The sequence below is a fragment of the Artemia franciscana genome, chromosome 1 (assembly GCF_032884065.1).
Source record: "Artemia franciscana chromosome 1, ASM3288406v1, whole genome shotgun sequence".
Taxonomy (NCBI): Eukaryota; Metazoa; Arthropoda; class Branchiopoda; order Anostraca; family Artemiidae; genus Artemia; species Artemia franciscana.
Window position 1 is genome coordinate 34338863 of NC_088863.1, and position 20462 is coordinate 34359324.

Genomic DNA, 20462 nt, shown 5'->3' on the forward strand with positions numbered 1-20462 from the left:
TGATTTAATTCAAATTACCCCTCGATATTCCCTTTAGTTTTTACCTTCAGAGCCTTAGTAATAGTAGTATGCATATTTTGCATTTAGGTCAGTTGAACATCCCCTCATCATGCCTAATACTATCAACTTATTGCTCTAAGCCATTCCTAAGATATTGCTGATATACCTTTTTGACAACCTGTACCAAAAAACGTATTTTGGTTCAGTTCTAGTTTCCCTTCAACATTCCCTGAAATTTTCATCTTAGTAGCAGTCGCAATGTAAATAGTAGGTGTAGTAATGGTGGTGGTATGGAGGTAGTTGTACTGGTAGCGTGCGCCTATTACATTTTAGTCAATTGATCATTCCCGTGATCGTTCCCTAAAATTTCCAACTTAATACTCTAAGCCATTCCTGAGATAAACCCTTTTAGTTCAATATTCACTGAAAGCTTCACCTGAATGCCCTTTGCCTTCTTGGACATCAAAGGTCAAACACGTCCCCGTTTCTCGATAATTGATATTATATGTAAAAAAAATGGCCGAATTGCATAGCATACAACCGCGAGGGCTCTGGGGGGCCCAGAGGCATAGTTATTAAGTTTCTCAACTATGCTGAACAATATGGCTATTTCAAAATTTGGATTGGATATCTTTGGGAAGACAAAGTGCATGGGAGGGGGCTGGTTGGCCACCAATCGCTTTTGACTCTTAAAAAGGCACTGGAACTTTCAATTTATAATCAAATGAGCCCCTGCCGAAGTTTCTACGACAACTTCTATACTTTTTAAAACGACGATTTGAAAGGACCAATGCCTCCCAAATAAAACTGCTCTTGAGCATTTGGGCCACTTTGCCAGGGATAAACGTTTCAGTTTTCAAGGCATTGATAAAAGAATTTTTGGCTGTTTTATGCCCGATTTTTAACCGTTTTTTCTTTCTTTTTTTGCGATTAGTGTTTGACCCAAGGACTTTCAGATATGAGAAGTAAATCAATCGAAAAGGACTAGTTTTTGGTTCCAATTTGGCGGGAGGACACGAACCTTTTTTTTTTTGGAATGAGGGCTACCTTAGACTAAGAACTGACAAGTGTACGTTTCAAATCGTCCGGAGAAAAAAAGAAAAAACATTTCTGCCCTATTTGAAGAAGAAACAGTCATTTTTCTATCTTTCTTGCGCAATGGGGTCCTCTTGACCCAAGAACTTAGGGATATAAGTTTTGGGCAGATCAGAACAATATTTGGCCCTTTTTGACCCACTTTTTTTGGAAGGGGGCAAGCATGTCCCCGGATTAACTTTCTTTCGATTAGGTTCTCCTTAGTCCAGTAACTGACAGCTGGAAGATTTGAAGTGATCAGGGACAGCCAGTTTTGGTTCATCTTAGGACCTGCTAACGCCGTCCTCCTCCTTGGCCCAAAATCTTAATTTCTGGTGGTCTTTTGAATCCAGTTTCCAGGGATTTCTTTTTTTTACATTAGGGTCCCGACGGTCGAGGGACTAAAAGATATAAATTTCAAATTAACCGTGAAAAAAATGACCCTGTTTGTGGCCCAAAAAAGGCTGATCAGTTTTTACGACCATCCCTTCCATACAAAGTTACCCAGGGAAAAAATGTTCCCTAAAATAATGTACTGAAGCATAATCATCCCTGTATGTTGGAGGGAGGTGAGTGCAAAACTTGACCTCAATAGACAAAATGTTTACAAACAAAACCAAGACATACAAACACTGACAAAACGGTTTCTCAGCAAAACATTATTTAACCAGTAAGCAGCGTGATTAATAATTATGATATCAGTACAATATCGAAGCTATAAAGCGCATACTTATAACTTTGTAGCATCTCTTTTATTTTCATTCTCTTTTATGCTTTAGTCTTCTTCCTGTTCAGGTGCTTGTTGCATGCCTGGGCGAAGATTTTTGTCGAAAAAGCAAGTACTGCCTGTGTTTTGGCTCAACCAAATGACGCTAAGTGGACAAGAAACGTGTCTAAGTGGGCACAAAACAGGTAGTCATGAGATAGCCCATCTCCTCTTTCACCCTCAAAATCTGTGATTTTTTTTCACCAGACTGGTCTTAGTCCTGCTTGTCCTTAATAACAAAACTTTTATATTATATTTCGGTACAAAAGTCAATTCGGAAATTATGTACAACATGTGTAGTTTCCTATAATACTTGTTTCTTTTCTGATTCTGATATTAAGTCAAAGCAGTCTGATAACTTTTTCTTGAAAGGCAGCAATTCTGAAATAAGAAAGAATAACATTTAAAACCTTGTACAGCATTATTTGCAACAATGCTAAGATAGTAAATATAACATAGTTTAGCATAGGCAAGTGTCGAGAGATACATAGTCAAGTATCAACTCATAATTAAAGAAGTTTAATAATGAAACTGAGCCGTACTATACAGCTTAACCTGAAATTCCATCATAGGCAAAAGGAATTAGTTGGTTTTCGGTCAGTGTAGACACATCTCCGATACATGTTACAGAGAATATTGTTTAGGGTAAATTATTAGTTCGGAAAAAGATACAAAGATCCCATTTCACCACTAAATGCAATATTTCAATTGGGATAAGCTTGTATATAAAATTAGGTTAGTTTTTTCAAGGGTACCTCTTTTTACTTTTCATTTTCATAAAAAAAAGCTAAGACATGCAAGAAGTTGTCATCCCTGAGTGCTAACAGGCAGGCATACAAGAAAGGGGTACATCTTGAAGCCTCCGACCCCAACTAATAATGGTTTTTATAAACATTCCAAGATATTCATACAGATATTTATAAGCATCGTACAAGTTTCATTCAATTCGCCTGTCTTTTTTTGGGTGGGGGGGGTGTATGAAGCGAATTTCAGCATAAGAGGCTGATAGGGCCCAATCATTGTTTTTTATTTTGTTCTGCATCAATATGTACTCAATTTCTATACCCGAATAATCATTTCCATATAGAGAACAAATCTTTGTTCAACAATCTTTGAGAACAACAATGCTAAGATAGTAAATATAACATAGTTTAGCATAGGCAAGTGTCGAGAGATACATAGTCAAGTATCAACTCATAATTAAAGAAGTTTAATAATGAAACTGAGCCGTACTATACAGCTTAACCTGAAATTCCATCATAGGCAAAAGGAATTAGTTGGTTTTCGGTCAGTGTAGACACATCTCCGATACATGTTACAGAGAATATTGTTTAGGGTAAATTATTAGTTCGGAAAAAGATACAAAGATCCCATTTCACCACTAAATGCAATATTTCAATTGGGATAAGCTTGTATATAAAATTAGGTTAGTTTTTCAAGGGTACCTCTTTTTACTTTTCATTTTCATAAAAAAAGAGCTAAGACATGCAAGAAGTTGTCATCCCTGAGTGCTAACAGGCAGGCATACAAGAAAGGGGTACATCTTGAAGCCTCCGACCCCAACTAATAATGGTTTTTATAAACATTCCAAGATATTCATACAGATATTTATAAGCATCGCACAAGTTTCATTCAATTCGCCTGTCTTTTTTTGGGTGGGGGGGGGGGGGGTGTATGAAGCGAATTTCAGCATAAGAGGCTGATAGGGCCCCATCATCGTTTTTTATTTTGTTCTGCATCAATATGTACTCAATTTCTATACCCGAATAATCATTTCCATATAGAGAACAAATCTTTGAATAAGATGCACCAAGGGCCTTAATTAAATTTTCTCGAGGGAGTCAATAGGCCTTCAACAATCCTTTCAGTGGTTTGAGCTCTGGAAAACAGGTTAAAGATTTATATTGTTCCGAATATTGCGCATTTGGACTCCGTGAACTGAAGCTTCAGCCTCTTTGTATCAATAGGGAACAGCAGATTAAACAAAGCCAACCCTCTCGAAAAAATTCGCTAAGAACGGACTGGAAAAGGATGAGGGTTATTAAGATTGAATTTTCAGAAAATGAGGAAAAATATTTTGATCTTATTTTAAGATAGTTGATAATCTTACGAAGAAGAAATTGTATTGAGGATCAGTGCAAAAAGTTAAACTGGGTTTTTAGAGTAAAGAGTAGGCACGAACACATACTCATAACATAAATTCATGTGTTCATGTGTTATTCTTCCCATCACGTTTCGCCCCGATCTCTCCACTGTAAGCGTTTTCCAAGATTTCTGTTCCCTCCTCCGACCCCCTATGTCCCCGGATCCGATTCGAGTCGAAAATGGAGCATCTGAGACATAAGATCCTTCTATATATCAAGTTTCATTAAGATCCGATCACCCATTCGTAAGATAAAGATACCCCAGTTTTCACATATTCCAAGAATTCCGGTTTCCCCCTCCAACTCCTCCCAATGTCATAGGATCTGGTCGGAATTTAAAATAAGAGCTTTAAAGCACAAGATCCCTCTAAATATCAAATTCCATTAGGGTCTGATCACCCGTTGGTAAGTTACAAATACCTCATTTTATCGAATTATTCCCCCCCCCCTCAACTCCAACAAAGAGATCGGATCCGGTCCCGTTATGTCAGTCACGTATCTTGGACTTGTTTTTATTCTTCCCACCCAGTTTCATCCTGATCTCTCCGCTTTAAGTATTTTCCAAGATTTCCGGTCCCCCCCCCAACTGCCCTCCAATGACGCTGGATCCGGTTGGGATTTACAGAAAGAGATCTAAGTTACGAGGTCCTTCTAAATATGAAGTTTCGTTAAGATCCGATCACTCCTTCGTAAGTTAAAAATGCGTCATTTTTTTCTAATTTTCAGAATTAACCCCCCCCCCCCAAATAGAGCGGATCCGTTCCGATTATGTCAATCTCGCATCTAAGACATCTGCTTATTTTTCCCACCAAGTTTCATCCCGATTCCTCCACTCTAAGTGTTTTCCAAGATTTTAGGTCCCCCCCCCAATGTCACCAGATCCGGTCGGGATTTAAAATAAGAACTCTGAGACACGATATCCTTCCAAACATCAAATTTCATTAAGATCTGATCACCCGTTCGTAAGTTCAAAATACCTCATTTTTTTATAATATTTCCGATTTAACCGTCCCCCCACTCCACCCCCCCCCCCAGATGATCGAATCAGGGAAATAACAATTTTTAATTTAAATTGGTCTGGTTCTCGATACGCATGCCAAATTTCATCGTCCTAGCTTACCTGGAAGTGCCTAAAGTAGCAAAACCGGGACAGACAAACCGACACACCGACAGAATTTGCGATCGCTATAATGTTATTTGGTAGATACCAAGTGCCATAAAAACTAAACTTGGCCAAGTATTGTTTTGTTCTTTGAAGTAAAAAAAAAAAATATACCAGAGAAAGATGGAAAAATCCCTCTTCACAGGCTCTGCTACAAATTTTGTTACGGTAACCCTGTACAACAAATCAATCATTTTTCCAGCATAAACCTTATTTTCTTTCGTTGTCATAACAGACACCATTCTCTCCAAGAAATGGTTACAGATGACTTATATACCAGAGGGGTATAAGGTGTAGTCCTAACTAGCCATAATTATTTATATATATATTTTCATTAGCTCCAATAGTTCTTGTGTAATTCACCTATTTTGTACGATTTAAACAATCACCCCCTCCCAAAATATGTTTCTTCTAGACAATTTTCTGTTTATTCGGCTGAGAAAGCCCTGTAAATGCTCGTTATCTTTTCTTTTATGGGTACGCACTATCCTGTGTGATTTGTTTTTGTTAGAAAAAAAAAAAAAACAACAACAAGGAAGTATGAAGAAAGGTCTACTAGGTAAGCAGGCAAGCGAGCTTTCTGGGTTCAGCCTACTCCCTATGTCTTATGGTTTTTACTGTTTCCTCCCTCGTTTCAAACTTCTTTGGTGACAGAATTCAAATTTTAAGCATATAGAAGAAACAAGTGTATTATGTGAAAAAATTCAGAAATATTGGCGAAACCATAAGAAATCTTGCTATGGTCCGAAGACTGATAGCAGATGGTGTACCTGTTTAATATATCTAGTCGCTAACTAACACATCTGTTGCAGTTTGAAACTAGAAAACTGCCCATTTTCAGTATATTTGGTTATGGTCGTATCCTACTTTGATTTTAGATTGTAAATTGTGGCAAGATTGGTGCTAATATCAGGATCTTCTTTATTTTTATTATTTTTGAGTTCTACTAGAAATCAATACTGGCCATTATTCACGGTTTATCTTAGGAAATATCATTTGGTACATCGTTTGGTGCTCATTCGTAACGATTAGATAACTTGATTAATCTTTCTTTGACGGTCCCTGTTTCAAAATGTAAAGCAATTGCAAAATACTCATTAAAAAAGGACCTGTAAAAGATGAAGGAGCAAAAGGGGGCTAAAAACCCCCACTATAAAATTCCAACAGTTTCCAACATAATTAGAAGCAGTTCTCAAGTAAATACTATTTTCTTCAGCATTTTGTAAATGTGGCTTTTTGAAAACTTCTTGAGGAGTTTTGAACTTCCTCTATCAAACACGATTTGGGACAGCTTTAGCATACCCAGCTTTTACTTTACACTTAACATCAGCGAGCTCAGAATGACGAGCAGCTACCACAGAAGAGCAAATATTAATACCATATCACCAGAGCTTATGGAACCAACTTAAATAGGAGGGAGCCAAAATCCAGTTCACGAAAAAAAAAACAACGACAGAACACTGAAAAACATGACGGTACAATACGTGGAAACAAAGAAAGACATGCACTAAAAAGATGCAGTCCTCACCAAATTCCAGACCAAATTTGGATGTTACCGAAAAGGTATCTTCTAATCGTGGGACTGCAGTCAAATATTCGAATTAGCATATATACAAGAGCTCATATGGAACTTGTGATGAGGTCGGAATCTAAAATTAGACTCGGTACAAGAGTTATCGATTTTCCTGGTTCGTCCAGAAGCACCGAACTCACAAAAGCACTGGAAATCTCCCCCTCCCCCCAACTCTCCCAAAGAGAGCGGATATGGTCCAGTTATGTCAAAAATGTATCTAGGACTTGTGCTTGTTCTCAAACTCACCAAAGCACTACAGATCCCCCCCAACTCCCCCAAAGATATCGTATTTGGTCTGGATATGTCAATCATGTATCTAGAACTTGTGCTTATTCTTCCCATCAAGTTTCATCCCTATCTCTCCACTCTAACCGTTTTCCAAGATTTCCTGTTTCCAATATTTCCACTACCCTCCTCCACCCACCAATGTCCTCACATCCAATCCGAATTGAAAATTGCGCACCTGAGACATAAGATTTGTCTATATATCAAGTTTCATTAAGATCCAATCACCCATCATAAGATAAACATATGTCAATTTTCACGATTTCCGCATCCTCCAGCCCCCCTCCCACCCCCGCTGGTCAAATCTGAGAAACGACTGTTATCAAGTCAATTTGTGTAGGTCCCTGAAATGCCTACCAATTTTCATCGTCTTAGCACGTCTAGAAGCACTGAACTCATCAAAACACTGTAAATCCCCCCTAACTCCCCCAAAGAGAGCAGATCTGCCTGATTATGTCAATTACGTATCTAGAACTTGTGCTCATTCTTACCGCCAAGTTCCATCCCGATCCCTCCACTCTAAGCGTTTTCCAAGATTTCCTGTTTCCCCCTCCAACTCCCCCCAATGTCAACGGATCCGTTCGGGATTTAAAATAAAAGACACGAGGTCCTTCTAAATACCAAATTTCGTTAAAATCCAATCACCCGTTCGAATGTTACAAACTCTAAATTTTTTCAGATTTTTCAGGATTAAATGTCCCTCCGCTCCCCCTCCCTCCCAGATGGTCGAATTGGGGAAACGACTATTTCTGATTTAATCTGGTCTGGTCCCTGATACGCCTGCCAACTTTCAGCGGTCGCTATATCAATCATGTATCTAGTTTTTAATGTTCTACATATCAAATTGGGATCATCCGGGATTCAAACCCGGGACCTCTCAAAGCAAGAATCATACCCCTAGACCAACGAGCCACAACTAAGAACAACAATCATTTGTTTTATCGCAAATAAAAATTCGTCTCAACTATCTCGTTCGCTCGCTCCCCAGATGGTCAAACCGAGGAAAAGGCTATCTCTAATTTAATCTGGTCTGGTCCCTGATATGCCTGTCAAGTTTCATCGTCCTAGCTTATCTGGAAGTGCCTGAACTAGCAAAACTGGGACTGACAGACAGACAGACAGACCGACCATGTAGCGATTGAAATATAGCGATTTCAATCGCTATATGGCAGTTGGCCGATGGGCAAGTGCCATAAAAATGAAGGACGGATACCACATACCTATTTACTACAAGCTTGGTAAGAATACCATAACTAGCCATGACAAAACTAATCGAACTCTTGTTTATGGTTGAACGAACAAAATGCAGTTCAAAACCAATTTTTTGTGCTTTTAATAACAATAATAATAATAATAATAGAAGCATCAATAAGAATATTAGCACCCAATTTGCCATTTAAACCCAAATTGACTTTTAGAAGAACTTCTGGGATCAGATAGTATTTTAAAATTTTGCTTTCAACGCAGGCGGCCGTAAAGGGACTACAGGATGGACTATTAGTCAGATCCCTACTGAGTTTTAAATAGAAGTGACACACCCAATGGAAATTCAAGTTTGCTCTAAACAGAAAAATTGTCAATTCAAATGTTTTGATGGCTACATTTATTGCACCCTAAAACGCTGCATTTGTTAACTCTAAAAGCTTTCATTTATGCACCAGTTAAGTTTTTAGCTTAAAGAGTACTTGGAGGAGGGAAGAATTCCTTAAATAAAGGATAGTAGGGGACCTAAAAAACAAAAAATACAAGTAATATAAACAGGAATTTTGCGGATACAGTCAAAATGAATTGCACTTACCTTTAAGAAAGTCAAATTCGTCTTTTTCTTGTACCACACTGGCTAAATTTTTGTACTCTAGGTCCTTGCCATCTTGGTACGCCAACTTCGTCAAATGCACAATAAAAATTTCCTATAAGTAAAGGTACCTTAAAGCAAGGACCATTAATAAAAAAAAAACTGGAGTATGAAGTATAAACTAATAAGTTTGTGTTTCTTAAACGAAAACTTCATTTAAAATACCATTTTTCAAAATACTTATGAAAATATTAATGCAATTGCCCTTTTTTAAACAGTCTATTTTGAAACTGTTTATTTTTTACTTTTTTGTGAAGAGAAAATACTATAGAATACAATACACTGTAAAAAAAATTAGATTTCCAACAAAATATTAGCAAGAACTTTAATCAGGTAAACAAATTCAATATTTAGATTCAACAGCAAATTTGTATAGTAGTGTCCAAGATTTATTTTTACTGGTCAACAGGAAAAAACTGACTTCTTGCTGTGACTAGTGACTATTTAATTTGCAAGGTTTGAATTTCAACAGCAGATTAAAATTTGTCAAAAAATAAAAAGGGATAGTAATACAAAGTTATTGAAAGTAAGATGTTCAATTGTAATTCTGATGCAATGCTAGAATTATAACAAGTGTATATGGTATACAGTTACTCGCAAATTGTGGGAATAGGTGAGGGGGTCCTTACACTTCCCTTGTTCCTGGGTGACTTCAGTATTATCTGATGACTATTTGCTCTATCCAGGCCACTCTGATTAGACTACGCTCTGTGATTTTGCATCTGAATCGGACCGCCCACAGATTTTCCTTACTGTATCGGAGGGAATTTCATTCCAAAAGGAAAATGAGCAGTGTGAAGCCAGACTTGGTTTATAGCCCCGTTTTGAAATTTGTCTTCCGAGCAATCAAAGTGGGTAACAAGTATGATGAAATGGTGGTGAAGGCAGTACTGTATTTTAATGCTGATATACTGACTAAGGCAAAGGATGAATTATGACACTTAGCCGCTATGTCTACTCGTTCTAAAGATCATGCTAAGCCCCAGGACATGGTTGCTAATCCAATAAGAGCCATCCGCATTTGCAACGAGAAGAGAGTATTCCTCCGCAATTTTATAGTCTATGAGCCTGACAAGGTACGCATACTCTTAGGGGAAGTTACAGCCACACTGACTCGCCAGGTCAATGAGCTTCATTCTACTGTGGATGATCTTATTGAGCTTTTTCAGATCGGCACAAAAAAAGGCTAGTGTGACCTTGGACACAAAAGCAACAAACCCTCAGGATACAGCAAAACCTTCTTACTCTGTGATTCTCAAACAACCTCCAAAAGGACTCGAAAAACCTGACAGTCACAAGGAGTATCTAGAGAGCCTTGCTGGTGATTGCTGCACCCATATAGCGAACATGAGACCTCTTGGCAAAGAATGACATATGCTATTTGATGACAAAGATGCAGCAAGGTCTCTTGCTGAAGCGCTAAACAGTGCTACAGACACTGATACTCGGTTGAAGACCCCGCTAATTGTGGTGTCATGTTCATGTTCCCGATGAGGTCTCACTGAAAGATCTATGGTCAATGACTAGGAATTGCATGAAACCCAAGAGAATTTGAAAACTTGCTCACACAAGTTTGTCTTTGAAAGTAAGGACGATTTACAAGGAGCAATGAACAACCCTATAACTCTGGGCTATGGGCGCTTCCAAATAGACATGTATCAATATTTGCTGAGGCGGTGTTTTAAGTGCCAAGAGTATGGTCACGCTGCTAAGGCCTATAAAAACACTATTCGCTGTTCTGTTGCAGTGGCAATAATGCGAACAATAAAGACAAACCCTGCAATACAGCACTGAAGTGTGCTCTCTGTAAGCAGACAGACCATCCGTGCTAAAGTGTTAAGTGTCCTGTAGCCAGAAAGCTTATGCAACGAGTTATTTTGATTTCATGCTCTGCTTGAATGGCGTGGCTGTGAATGGCTCAAGCTATGTTGACTTTAGCATATTGGCATCACAGCAGTTACCAATCTCCAACTCTTTTGTCATTGATAGCATTCTCTTTAAAAAAGATGAAAAGAAAAGGAAGTGGGAATCCAAATATTACTAGAAGAAAATAAATACTGTTATATATATATATATATATATATATATATATATATATATATATATATATATATATATATATATATATATACATATATATATATATATATATATATATATATATATATATATATATATATATGTATATATATATATATATGTATATATATATATATATATATATATATATATATATATGTATATATATATATATATATATATATATATATATATATATATATATATATATATATATATATATATATATATATATATATATATATATATATATATATATATATATATATATATATATATATATGTATATATATATATATATATATATATATATATATATATATATATATATATATATATATATATATATATATATATAATATATATATATATATATATATATATATATATATATATATATATATATATATATATATATATATATATATATATATATATATATATATATATATATATAAAGCAGAGCTTGATGCCACACTTGACAAAATTAAGATACCTTTCCAACTGCTGCAACAATCCTCAGAACTGACAGAGTTGGAGAAAAAAAATTCTAATAAACATTTACAATAGTGAAATCACAAATGCAATGCGCTGTGCCGTTCCTGTACGTAAAGTTTGTCTGGGTTCAGAAATACCTGGCAGGTCAATAAATCTGGCTTTAAAGGAAAGTTGCATATCTTCAAAATTTTGGCAACAAATATGGAATGATTACGACTGGTCGAAATTTGGTGCCATTAATGACATACGGTTATTGACCAAAACGTCATTTGTTAAGTGTCTTGCCAATCATAAAGCTGAGGAAATTGACTGCAGGAGCAAGCATCTTTTAACTAACCCCAATGAAATCTTGAGATTCATCAGGGGGAAAAAGTCAATAAGGGTTACTTCAGAGCTTTCAAGTAAGAGTGACTGGATCAACTATTTCACCAGAAAATTTTCTCCACCTGACCCAGTGTCAAAAACCTGCTATGACTCGCTACTAATAGATAGTCTAGTTGATACTGAATCAGATATTGGTTTTGTAGTCAGAGCCTCTATTTATAGTGCCATCATTCACCTTTGAAAAAAGTTCTTGTATGGTTATGATCAATTATGTGGTTTTCATTTAATACATGTAAGTGATATGCTGCTGCCGCATCTAAGTTTGTTTTACCAAATCATTTTTAATTCTGGTATTGTCCCCAATTCTTTTTGTGTTGGTACATCAACTCCTGTTCCGAAAAAGATGAAGATAGCTAGCAATGTTGTTCCTATAGACCTATAACACTTTATTCTGTTCTATGTAAATTGCTAGAGTTACTAGTGATTAAGCATGTAAATAAGGCTTGTTCAACTCTGGACAATCAGTTTGGTTTTAAGAAAGGCTATTGTTGGGAACACATGCATTATATACTTGGCAACGTTTTGATGGATACCAAGAATAGGGGCGAGTTTCTTGTCCTTGCGGCTCATGATGTCTCTTGTGCTTTCGATTCTAGTATGCATTCCCATTTGCTGCATAGTGCACAGCATCGAGGTCTCAATTGTTCAGCTGTGCATGTATTTCAAAATCTGTATGCAAGAATATGTGTTGTCATGTAAGTACCTACTCGTCATGGTTACATAATGAGTAAAGCCATAATTCAAGTTTGGAAAAGAATCCACCACGGTGGGGTAACTTTGCTACCATTTTATAATAATAGTGTGGTTGCACCCCAGAAAAAGGCTAGAATTAGTTTGGTTTTTAAAGATATGGACCTTTACATACTCAAACAGGCCAACAATGTCCTCAATTTAAGTAGAACTGTATCATCTGTGGACGAAAATTTGTCTGTGCTTAGTAGGGAATATGCTGAAATTGGTCTCTATTTTAATGCTTTGAAAAGCGAAGTCCTTGCTTTCAGCAAATCTGTCAGTAATGTCGGATGTGTACAGTTAGGAAATCAAAGTTTTCAGTTATCTGCTTGTATTAAGTATCTCAGTCTCCGGATATGGGATACTGTAAAAATGACAAGGGCTCTCCTTATCTCTCATCCAAGTGAGAAACTTAGAAAAGCATTTGGTGTGATAGTTTACTGTAAAATTAGCTACAGCAGGTGTAGTCCTGTCTGTGTGTACTTCAAAAGAGTGCATTACTTCACTTGATCCCCCTCATGTATATCTATACTGCCCACTATAAATATTTACATTATTTTTTAGAATAACACAAACATCTTTTTCTTACCAATTGATTAAAATGTGCTCTGAAATAATCGAACAGTTTGTGGTAACGAACTGTAGTAAGGAGCAACCCGGCTCAATAGTAACCAAAACTCTAAAAAATGGAATTTTGATACCAATAGTTACATAAAAAAAATCGCATTTTAATGCCGATTTTAAATATATAACTTACATCATGATTAGTCTTACCTATCAAAAGTTACGAGCCTGAGAAAATTTGCCTCATTTTAGAAAATAGGGGAAAACACCCCCTAAAAGTCATATAGTCTTAACAAAAATCACACCATCAGATTCAGCATATCAGAGAACCTTATTGTAGAACTTTCAAGCTCCTATCTACAAAAATGTGGAATTTTGCATTTTTTGCCAGAAGACATATCACGGATGCGTGTTTATTTGTTGTTTTTTTCCCAAGGGTGATCGTATCGACCTAGTGGTCCTAGAATGTCGCGAGAGGGCTCATTCTAACGAAAATTAAAAGTTCCAGTACCCTTTTTAAGTGACCCAAAAAATTGGGAGGCACCTAGGCCCCCTCCTACGCTCATTTCTTCCCCAAAGTCACCGGATCAAAATTCTGAGATAGCCATTTTATTCACGATAGTCGAAAAACCTAATAACTATGTCTTTGGGGACGACTTACTCCCCCGCAGTCCCCGTGGGAGGGGTTGCAAGTTACAGACTTTGACCTGTGTTTACATATAGTAATGGTTACTGGGAAGTGCACAGACGTTTTCAGGGGTATTTTTTGGTTTGGAAGGGAGAGTTGAGGTGGGGGGGGTTACGTGGGAGGATCTTTCCATGGAAAAAATTCTCATGGGGGAAGAGACTTTCAATGAAGGGGCGCAGGATTTATTAGCATTACTTAAAAAAACAATAAAAAAATAAATATGAAAAGTTTTTTCTGCTGAAAGTGAGGAGCAGCATTAAAACTTAAAAACGAGCAGAAATTATTGCGCATATGAGGGGTTTACCTCCTCGTAATACCTCGCTCTTTACGCCAAAGTATTTTTAAAATTTAAACTATTTATTCTATGGCCTTTGTGATTCCAGGGTCATTCTTAAGGTATTGGGACAGAATTTAAGCTTTAGTGTAAAGAGCGAGGGATCGACGAGGGGTGAACTCCCTCATATACGCAATAAAACCATACAAATATAGAAGTTCGTTACGTAAGTTAATTCGTAATTACGTTTTTTTTTACTAATAAAATGTTTGTAAAAAAAATAAAAGTTCTAGTTGCCTTTTTAAGTAATCAAAAAATTGGAGGGCAACTAGGCTTCCTCCCTCTCTCCCTTTTTCTCAAAATCTTCCAATTAAAACTATGAGAAAGTTCATTTAGCCAAAAAAAAACATTAATATGCAAATTTCGTTTTAACTATTAATGTGCGGAGAGCCAAGATCAAAACATGCATTAATTCAAAAACGGCCAGAAATTAAATAAAAAAACAAGTTTTTTTTAAATGAAAGTAAGGAGCGACATTAAAAATTAAAACGAACAGAAATTACTACATATATGAAAGGGCTTTTCCTCCTCAACATCCCGCTTTTTATGCTAAAGTTGTTATCCAGTTTTAAAAAGTAGAGTTAAGAGAAAGAGTCAAACTTTAGTGTAAAGAGCAAGACGTTGAGGAGGAAAAGCCCCTTTCATATACAGAATAATTTCTGTTCGTTTTAAGTTTTAATGTTGCTCCTTACTTTCATTTAAAAAAACTTGTTTTTTTTTCATTTAATAGAGAAACATAACAATGTTGAACAAATATCTTTATCATTTATAGCAGACAGTATATTTATCTATAATAGGGCAAGGGTAAAATGAGAAAATACAGTTACAGGAGTGAGATATTTAAGTATATATGATTGTTTTAAAATATTTACAAAATTTTTTGTAGCCATTTTCTAATGTCAAAATAACTCACTCAAAAATGCATCACAATGAAGTGAATCACCACATTTAAAAACCATATTGCTTTCTTTTACCCTGCTGTATATTCAGTAAAAATCATAATAACAGTACATTACCTGAACCTGTTTCTGCTACCAGCTGGGTGGTTTGTGCTGCAAAAACTAGAAGGTACTGTAATGAGTATAGCTATTCAACTGTAGCTGTTGATCATTCAGTCACCTGTCAACTATCCCCATTTACCATATACTAAAATATGTTTATCAACTGTAGCTATCAATCATAGAGTAGCCATTAAGTATCACAAACTCCCCATTTACAACAGTCTTGAAACCATCTATGCTACACAACAATTCTACAATAAGAAATTGCAGGAGATCAAGCTCCAAGTCATGATAATCTATCACAACAGAACTAAAAGACAACAAAGGGTATCCAAATAAATTTTCAGGAGATTTTGTTCCCAAAAAATGCTTCATCTCAAGCAAAGTAAGCATTAAATATTAAATTTAATTGACTCAAGGATATCTCTTACAATATAATTAGAAATTAATCTCTGAAATCACTATCAGAAAGCAACTCATGTTTAAACAAATAAGGCAAAACTATCTGAAAAAAAGGTCAATGCACCTATAGCTTCAAGTAAAGCTCAGACAAACTTATACTCTTATTGTTTGATCAACAAAAAACATACACAAAGTATGGTCTTATGATCTTGATGCATTGACAAAGTGGGCAAAATCCTGGCGGCTAGTATTCTATGGAATCCAGCAATGGTTCAAAACAGCCACTGATATGTAGTCATGATGAAAAAGATCTGAGTGTTGGTTGATGATGAGCTCAATTTTAATTTTCATGCACAGTTTGTAGTAGCCAGTGCTAACCAAACTCTTGGTTTAATAAAAAGAACATTCTACAATAGATCTCCAGCTGTAATCACCAAGCTCTTAAAGGGCCTGATCAGACCAAAATAGGAATTTGGGATGTGTGTTGCCAGTCCAGTAAATAAGTGTGATATATCAATTCTAGAATCAGTGCATCAGCATGCAACTAAATGTGTAAAGGAATTTCAACATCTTACATATCCTACCAAATTGTGTAAGTACAAACTACCATCTTTCACATTAGATGTAGGCAAAGAGATGTAGCAATGACATACATGTTAGTACATGACCAGAGTGTGATCTCTGACCTGTTTCAGATAGTCAGTTCACCAAGTGCTGGAGGCCAACACTTGAAGCTTTATCGAAAACACTAACACCAGGCTGCAAAACAGATTCTATTCTAACCATGTAGTCAGCCTATGGAGCTCCCTTAGCCGGAATGTTATTATGTTGCCTAGTGTTGAACCCTCCAAGTCTGCAGTTAACTAAGACTGGTGCAAAAAAACCTTGGCTCACCACATGGGATACATCTAAGAAGTTGAATTATCATCATTTGACTGGTGTTCACAGGACCTGTCCTTATTGCTGGCAACTGCAATAATGTAACTTTTTTATGGTAAAAGTGATTTATGTAAGAGACATAACTCAAGTGTCCTAGTTGTTTTAACATTTCAATTGTGTCATACTTATTGCACAATTTAAGTTATACCTTGAACCATTTGCTTAACCATTACTATTCCAACTCATCAAAACCAACCAAGCTCCCCTATCAGTTAATAAACTTAAACAAGGATGAAGGCAATTGATACTTCCTTGATAATTTCATATGGCACTTGCAACAAGGCATGAAGAGCTAAGAGCCAAGAGCTCATATGGTATGAGCTCTAACAAAATTTATGAATCAACAGACTGATTTCAAAGGAAAATAAGAGGCTGAATGCTGGTCAGGATTTAAAATGAGAACTCTGAGTCATGATGTCCTTCTAAATATCAAAATTCATTAAGATCTGATCACCCACTTGTATGTTATAAATACATAAATATTTTTCCCCTCCCTTTAGCCCCCCAGATGGTCAAATCTGGGAAAACAACTTTATCAAGTCAATTTGCACAGCTCCCTGACACCCCTACCAATTTTCTTTGTCCTAGCGCATCCAGAAGCACCAAACTCGCCAAATCACTAAACCCCTCCCCCCAACTCCCCCAAAGAGAGCAAATCCAGTACGGTTCCGTCAGTCATGTATAAAGGACATTTACTTATTCTATCCACCAAGCTTCATTGCAATTCCTCCACTCAAAGTGTTTTCCAACATTTACCCCTCCAACTCCCCCCAATGTCAAAAGATCTGGTTGGGATTTGAAATAAGAGCTCTGAGACATGAATTCTTTCTAAATATCAAATTTCATAAAGATCTGATCATCTATTTGTAAAATAAAAATACCCCAATTTTCACGTTTTCCAAGAATTCTGGTTTCCCCCTCCAATCCCCCCAATGTCACAGGATCTGGTCAAAATTTAAAATTAGAGCTTTAAAGCACAAGATCCTTCTAAATATCAAATTTCATTAAGATCTGGTCACCCTTTCATAAGTTACAAATACATCAATTTTCCCAATTCCCCCCCCCCCAACTCCACCAAAGAGAGCAGATCTGGTCCGGTTATGTCAGTCATGTATCTTAGACAGGTTTTTATTCTTCCCATCCAGTTTCATCCTGATCTCACTGCTTTAAATATTTTCTAAGATTTCTGGTTTCCCCCCAACTGCCCCCCCCCTCCAATTATGTTGCATCTGGTTGAGATTTAAAATGAGAGATCTGAGTTATGAGGTCCTTCTAAATATGAAGTTTCATGAAGATCCAATCACTCCTTTGTATGTTAAAAATACATCATTTTTTCTAATTTTTCAGAATAACCCCCCCCCCCCCCAATAGAGTGGATCCATTCCAATTATGTAAATCATGTATCTAAGACTTCTGCTTATTTTTCCCACCAAGTTTTATCCTGATTCCTCCAATCTAAGCATTTTCCATCATTTAAGGTTCTCCCGCCCCAAACTTCCCCCAATGTCACCAGATCTGGTCGGGACTTAAGATAAGAGCTTTGAGACATGATATCTTTATAAATATCAAATTTCATTGAGATCCAATCACCCATTTGTAAGTGAAAAATACCTCATTTTTTCTAAAATTTCAGAATTAACCCCAACTACCCCAAAGAGAGCAGATCTGTTCCAGTTATGTCAATCATGTATCTAGGACTTAAGCTTATTTTTCCCACCAAGTTTCATCCTGATCCCTCCACTCTAAGTGTTTCCCAAGTTTTAGGTTTCCCCCTCCCAACTCCCCCCCCCCAATGTCACCAGATCTGGTTGGGATATAAAATAAGAGCTCTGAGACTCAATATCCTTCTAAATATCAAATTTCATTGAGATCCAATCACCCATTCATAAGTTAAAAATACCTCATTTTTTCAAATTTTTCAGAATTAACCCCTCCCAACTACCTCAAAGAGAGCAGATCCATTCTGGTTATGTCAATCATGTATCTAGGACTTGTCTTATTTTTCCCACCAAGTTTCATCCTGATCCTTCCACTCTAAGCATTTTCCAAGTTTTAGGTTTCTCCCTCCCAACTTCCCCCCCCCCCACCAATGTCACCAGATCTGGTTGGGATTTAAAACAAGAGCTCTGAGACACAATATACATCTAAATATCAAATTTTCACTGAGATCCAATCACCCATTTGTAAGTTAAAAATACCTCATTTTTTCAGAATTACCCCTCCCCCAACTACCCCAAAGAGAGCAGATCTGTTCTGGTTATGTCAATCATTTATCTAGGACTTGTGCTTATTTTTCCCACCTAGTTTCATCTGGATCCCTCTACTCTAAGTGTTTTCCAAGATTTTAGGTTTCCCCCTCCCAACTCCCCCCCCCCCAATATCACCAGATCCAGTCAGGATTTAAAATAACAGCTCTGAGACAAAATATCATTCCCAACATCAAATTTCATTAAGATCTGATCAACCATTCATAAGTTAAAATTACTTCAATTTTTCTATTTTTTCCAAATTAACAGCCCCCCCCCCAGATGGTCAAATTGGGAAAACAACTATTTCTAATTTAATCTGGTCTAGTCCCTGATATGCCTACCAAATTTCATCATCCTAGCTTACCTGGAAGTGCCTAAAGTAGCAAAACCAGGACTGATAGACTGCCAGACTGACAGAATTTACAATTGCTATGTCATTTGGTTAATACCAAGTGCCATAACAACCAGAAAGATACATTGAATTGTTTTTTTGTTTTTGTAAAATGCTAGTTAATTGACTTCTTGCTATATTGGAAAGGGTTTAGGTTAGGAAAATGAAACTTTCTGGGATGGGTCTACAGGCTAAAGCATGTCCCAAGATGGTATTTTAAAGTACCCACCTTCTCCCTCTAAAGGGCCCTGAAATTAGCCTACATGAGAGGTCTGTACCTATTGAAATTTTGACAAAAAACATTTTACTTTAATTTTCAGTTGCTAGTTGCTTTTCCTCTGCCTTTAGTTCTGAAAATGCAATTCCTGTTGTTTGAGTAGAATTTTGAGCTATACCAATGTTTTTTTTTTTTTAATTTAGGAAATGTATTTACATATCTTTAAACCCTTATAAAATAGAACTGAGCAAAGTTATGAAGCTGAAAACAATTTTGTTGTACTTTAATTAAGCAGAAGGTCTATTTTGCAAGGTTTCGTTTTTATAACACACATATTTTTAAAGGTCATCAAAGGTCAGGGCTCTCTAGAGGGAGAAGGAGTGGAGGTACTTGCTTCAAAACACCTTCCTGTGACATATTTTAGTATGTAGATTCTTCCCTAAAAGTTTCATTTTCCTAACCTAAACCCTTTCTGAAATAGCAAGAAGTCAATTAACTGGAATTTTACTGTTTTTTCACCACCTAACCACAAGTAATGAAAAACACCTACTAATTTATATGTAACTTATGATTATAATACTTTTGTGAAAGTTTCATGCATCTCAATTGTGTAATTGTTGGGCTACTATCCCATTGAAAGAAATTCCTTACCGCAGCCTTAGCAGCTAGGAATAAGGCATCTTGCCCAAGGTTCTCCACCTCGGGGCATGCCTTCATTATCGTTCTAACTTTAGAAATTGGGATTTGAATTTGATCTTTCATTTATTTTTTTTATTTTTTTTAATATGGTACTTCTTCGGTTTCTTCTTCCCGCAGAAAATACTACTAACGCTCCCTAGCATTTGGCGACAAGTGGCATCTTTTTAGTTCAATTATACGAATTATTATTTAATTTGGGTAGTTTGTAAAATTAGTGAATAAAAAGTTTCTGATATCAGTTCCTGACAGAAAAACGATTCTGGGGTTTGTGTGAATTACTAAGTTATGAGTTATCGTGTTAGGAGCTTGAGCTTAGTAGATGAAAGGGTTACAGACAATATTTTCATGGCCTGTTCTTTTTCTCATTAGTGTTTTGAAGTGGATTATTTTTTTTTACTTTTTTTGTGTCAGTTCGTTATCTTTATT

At 36.3% G+C, this 20462-nt stretch overlaps 1 protein-coding gene across 1 annotated transcript; it reads right to left on the reverse strand.

Annotated features, from left to right (window-relative positions):
- Window positions 1–2064: 2064 nt before the first annotated feature.
- On the reverse strand, window positions 2065–20148 carry LOC136028929 (chromatin accessibility complex protein 1-like). The gene is made up of 3 exons (XM_065706911.1): window positions 19989–20148; window positions 8803–8914; window positions 2065–2221 (listed from the first exon to the last, which is right to left on the reverse strand). Exons 1-3 carry the CDS (start codon window positions 20097–20099, stop codon window positions 2145–2147), a joined length of 300 nt encoding a protein of 99 aa, XP_065562983.1. The 5' UTR covers window positions 20100–20148; the 3' UTR covers window positions 2065–2144.
- Between the last annotated feature and the right edge of the window lie 314 nt (window positions 20149–20462).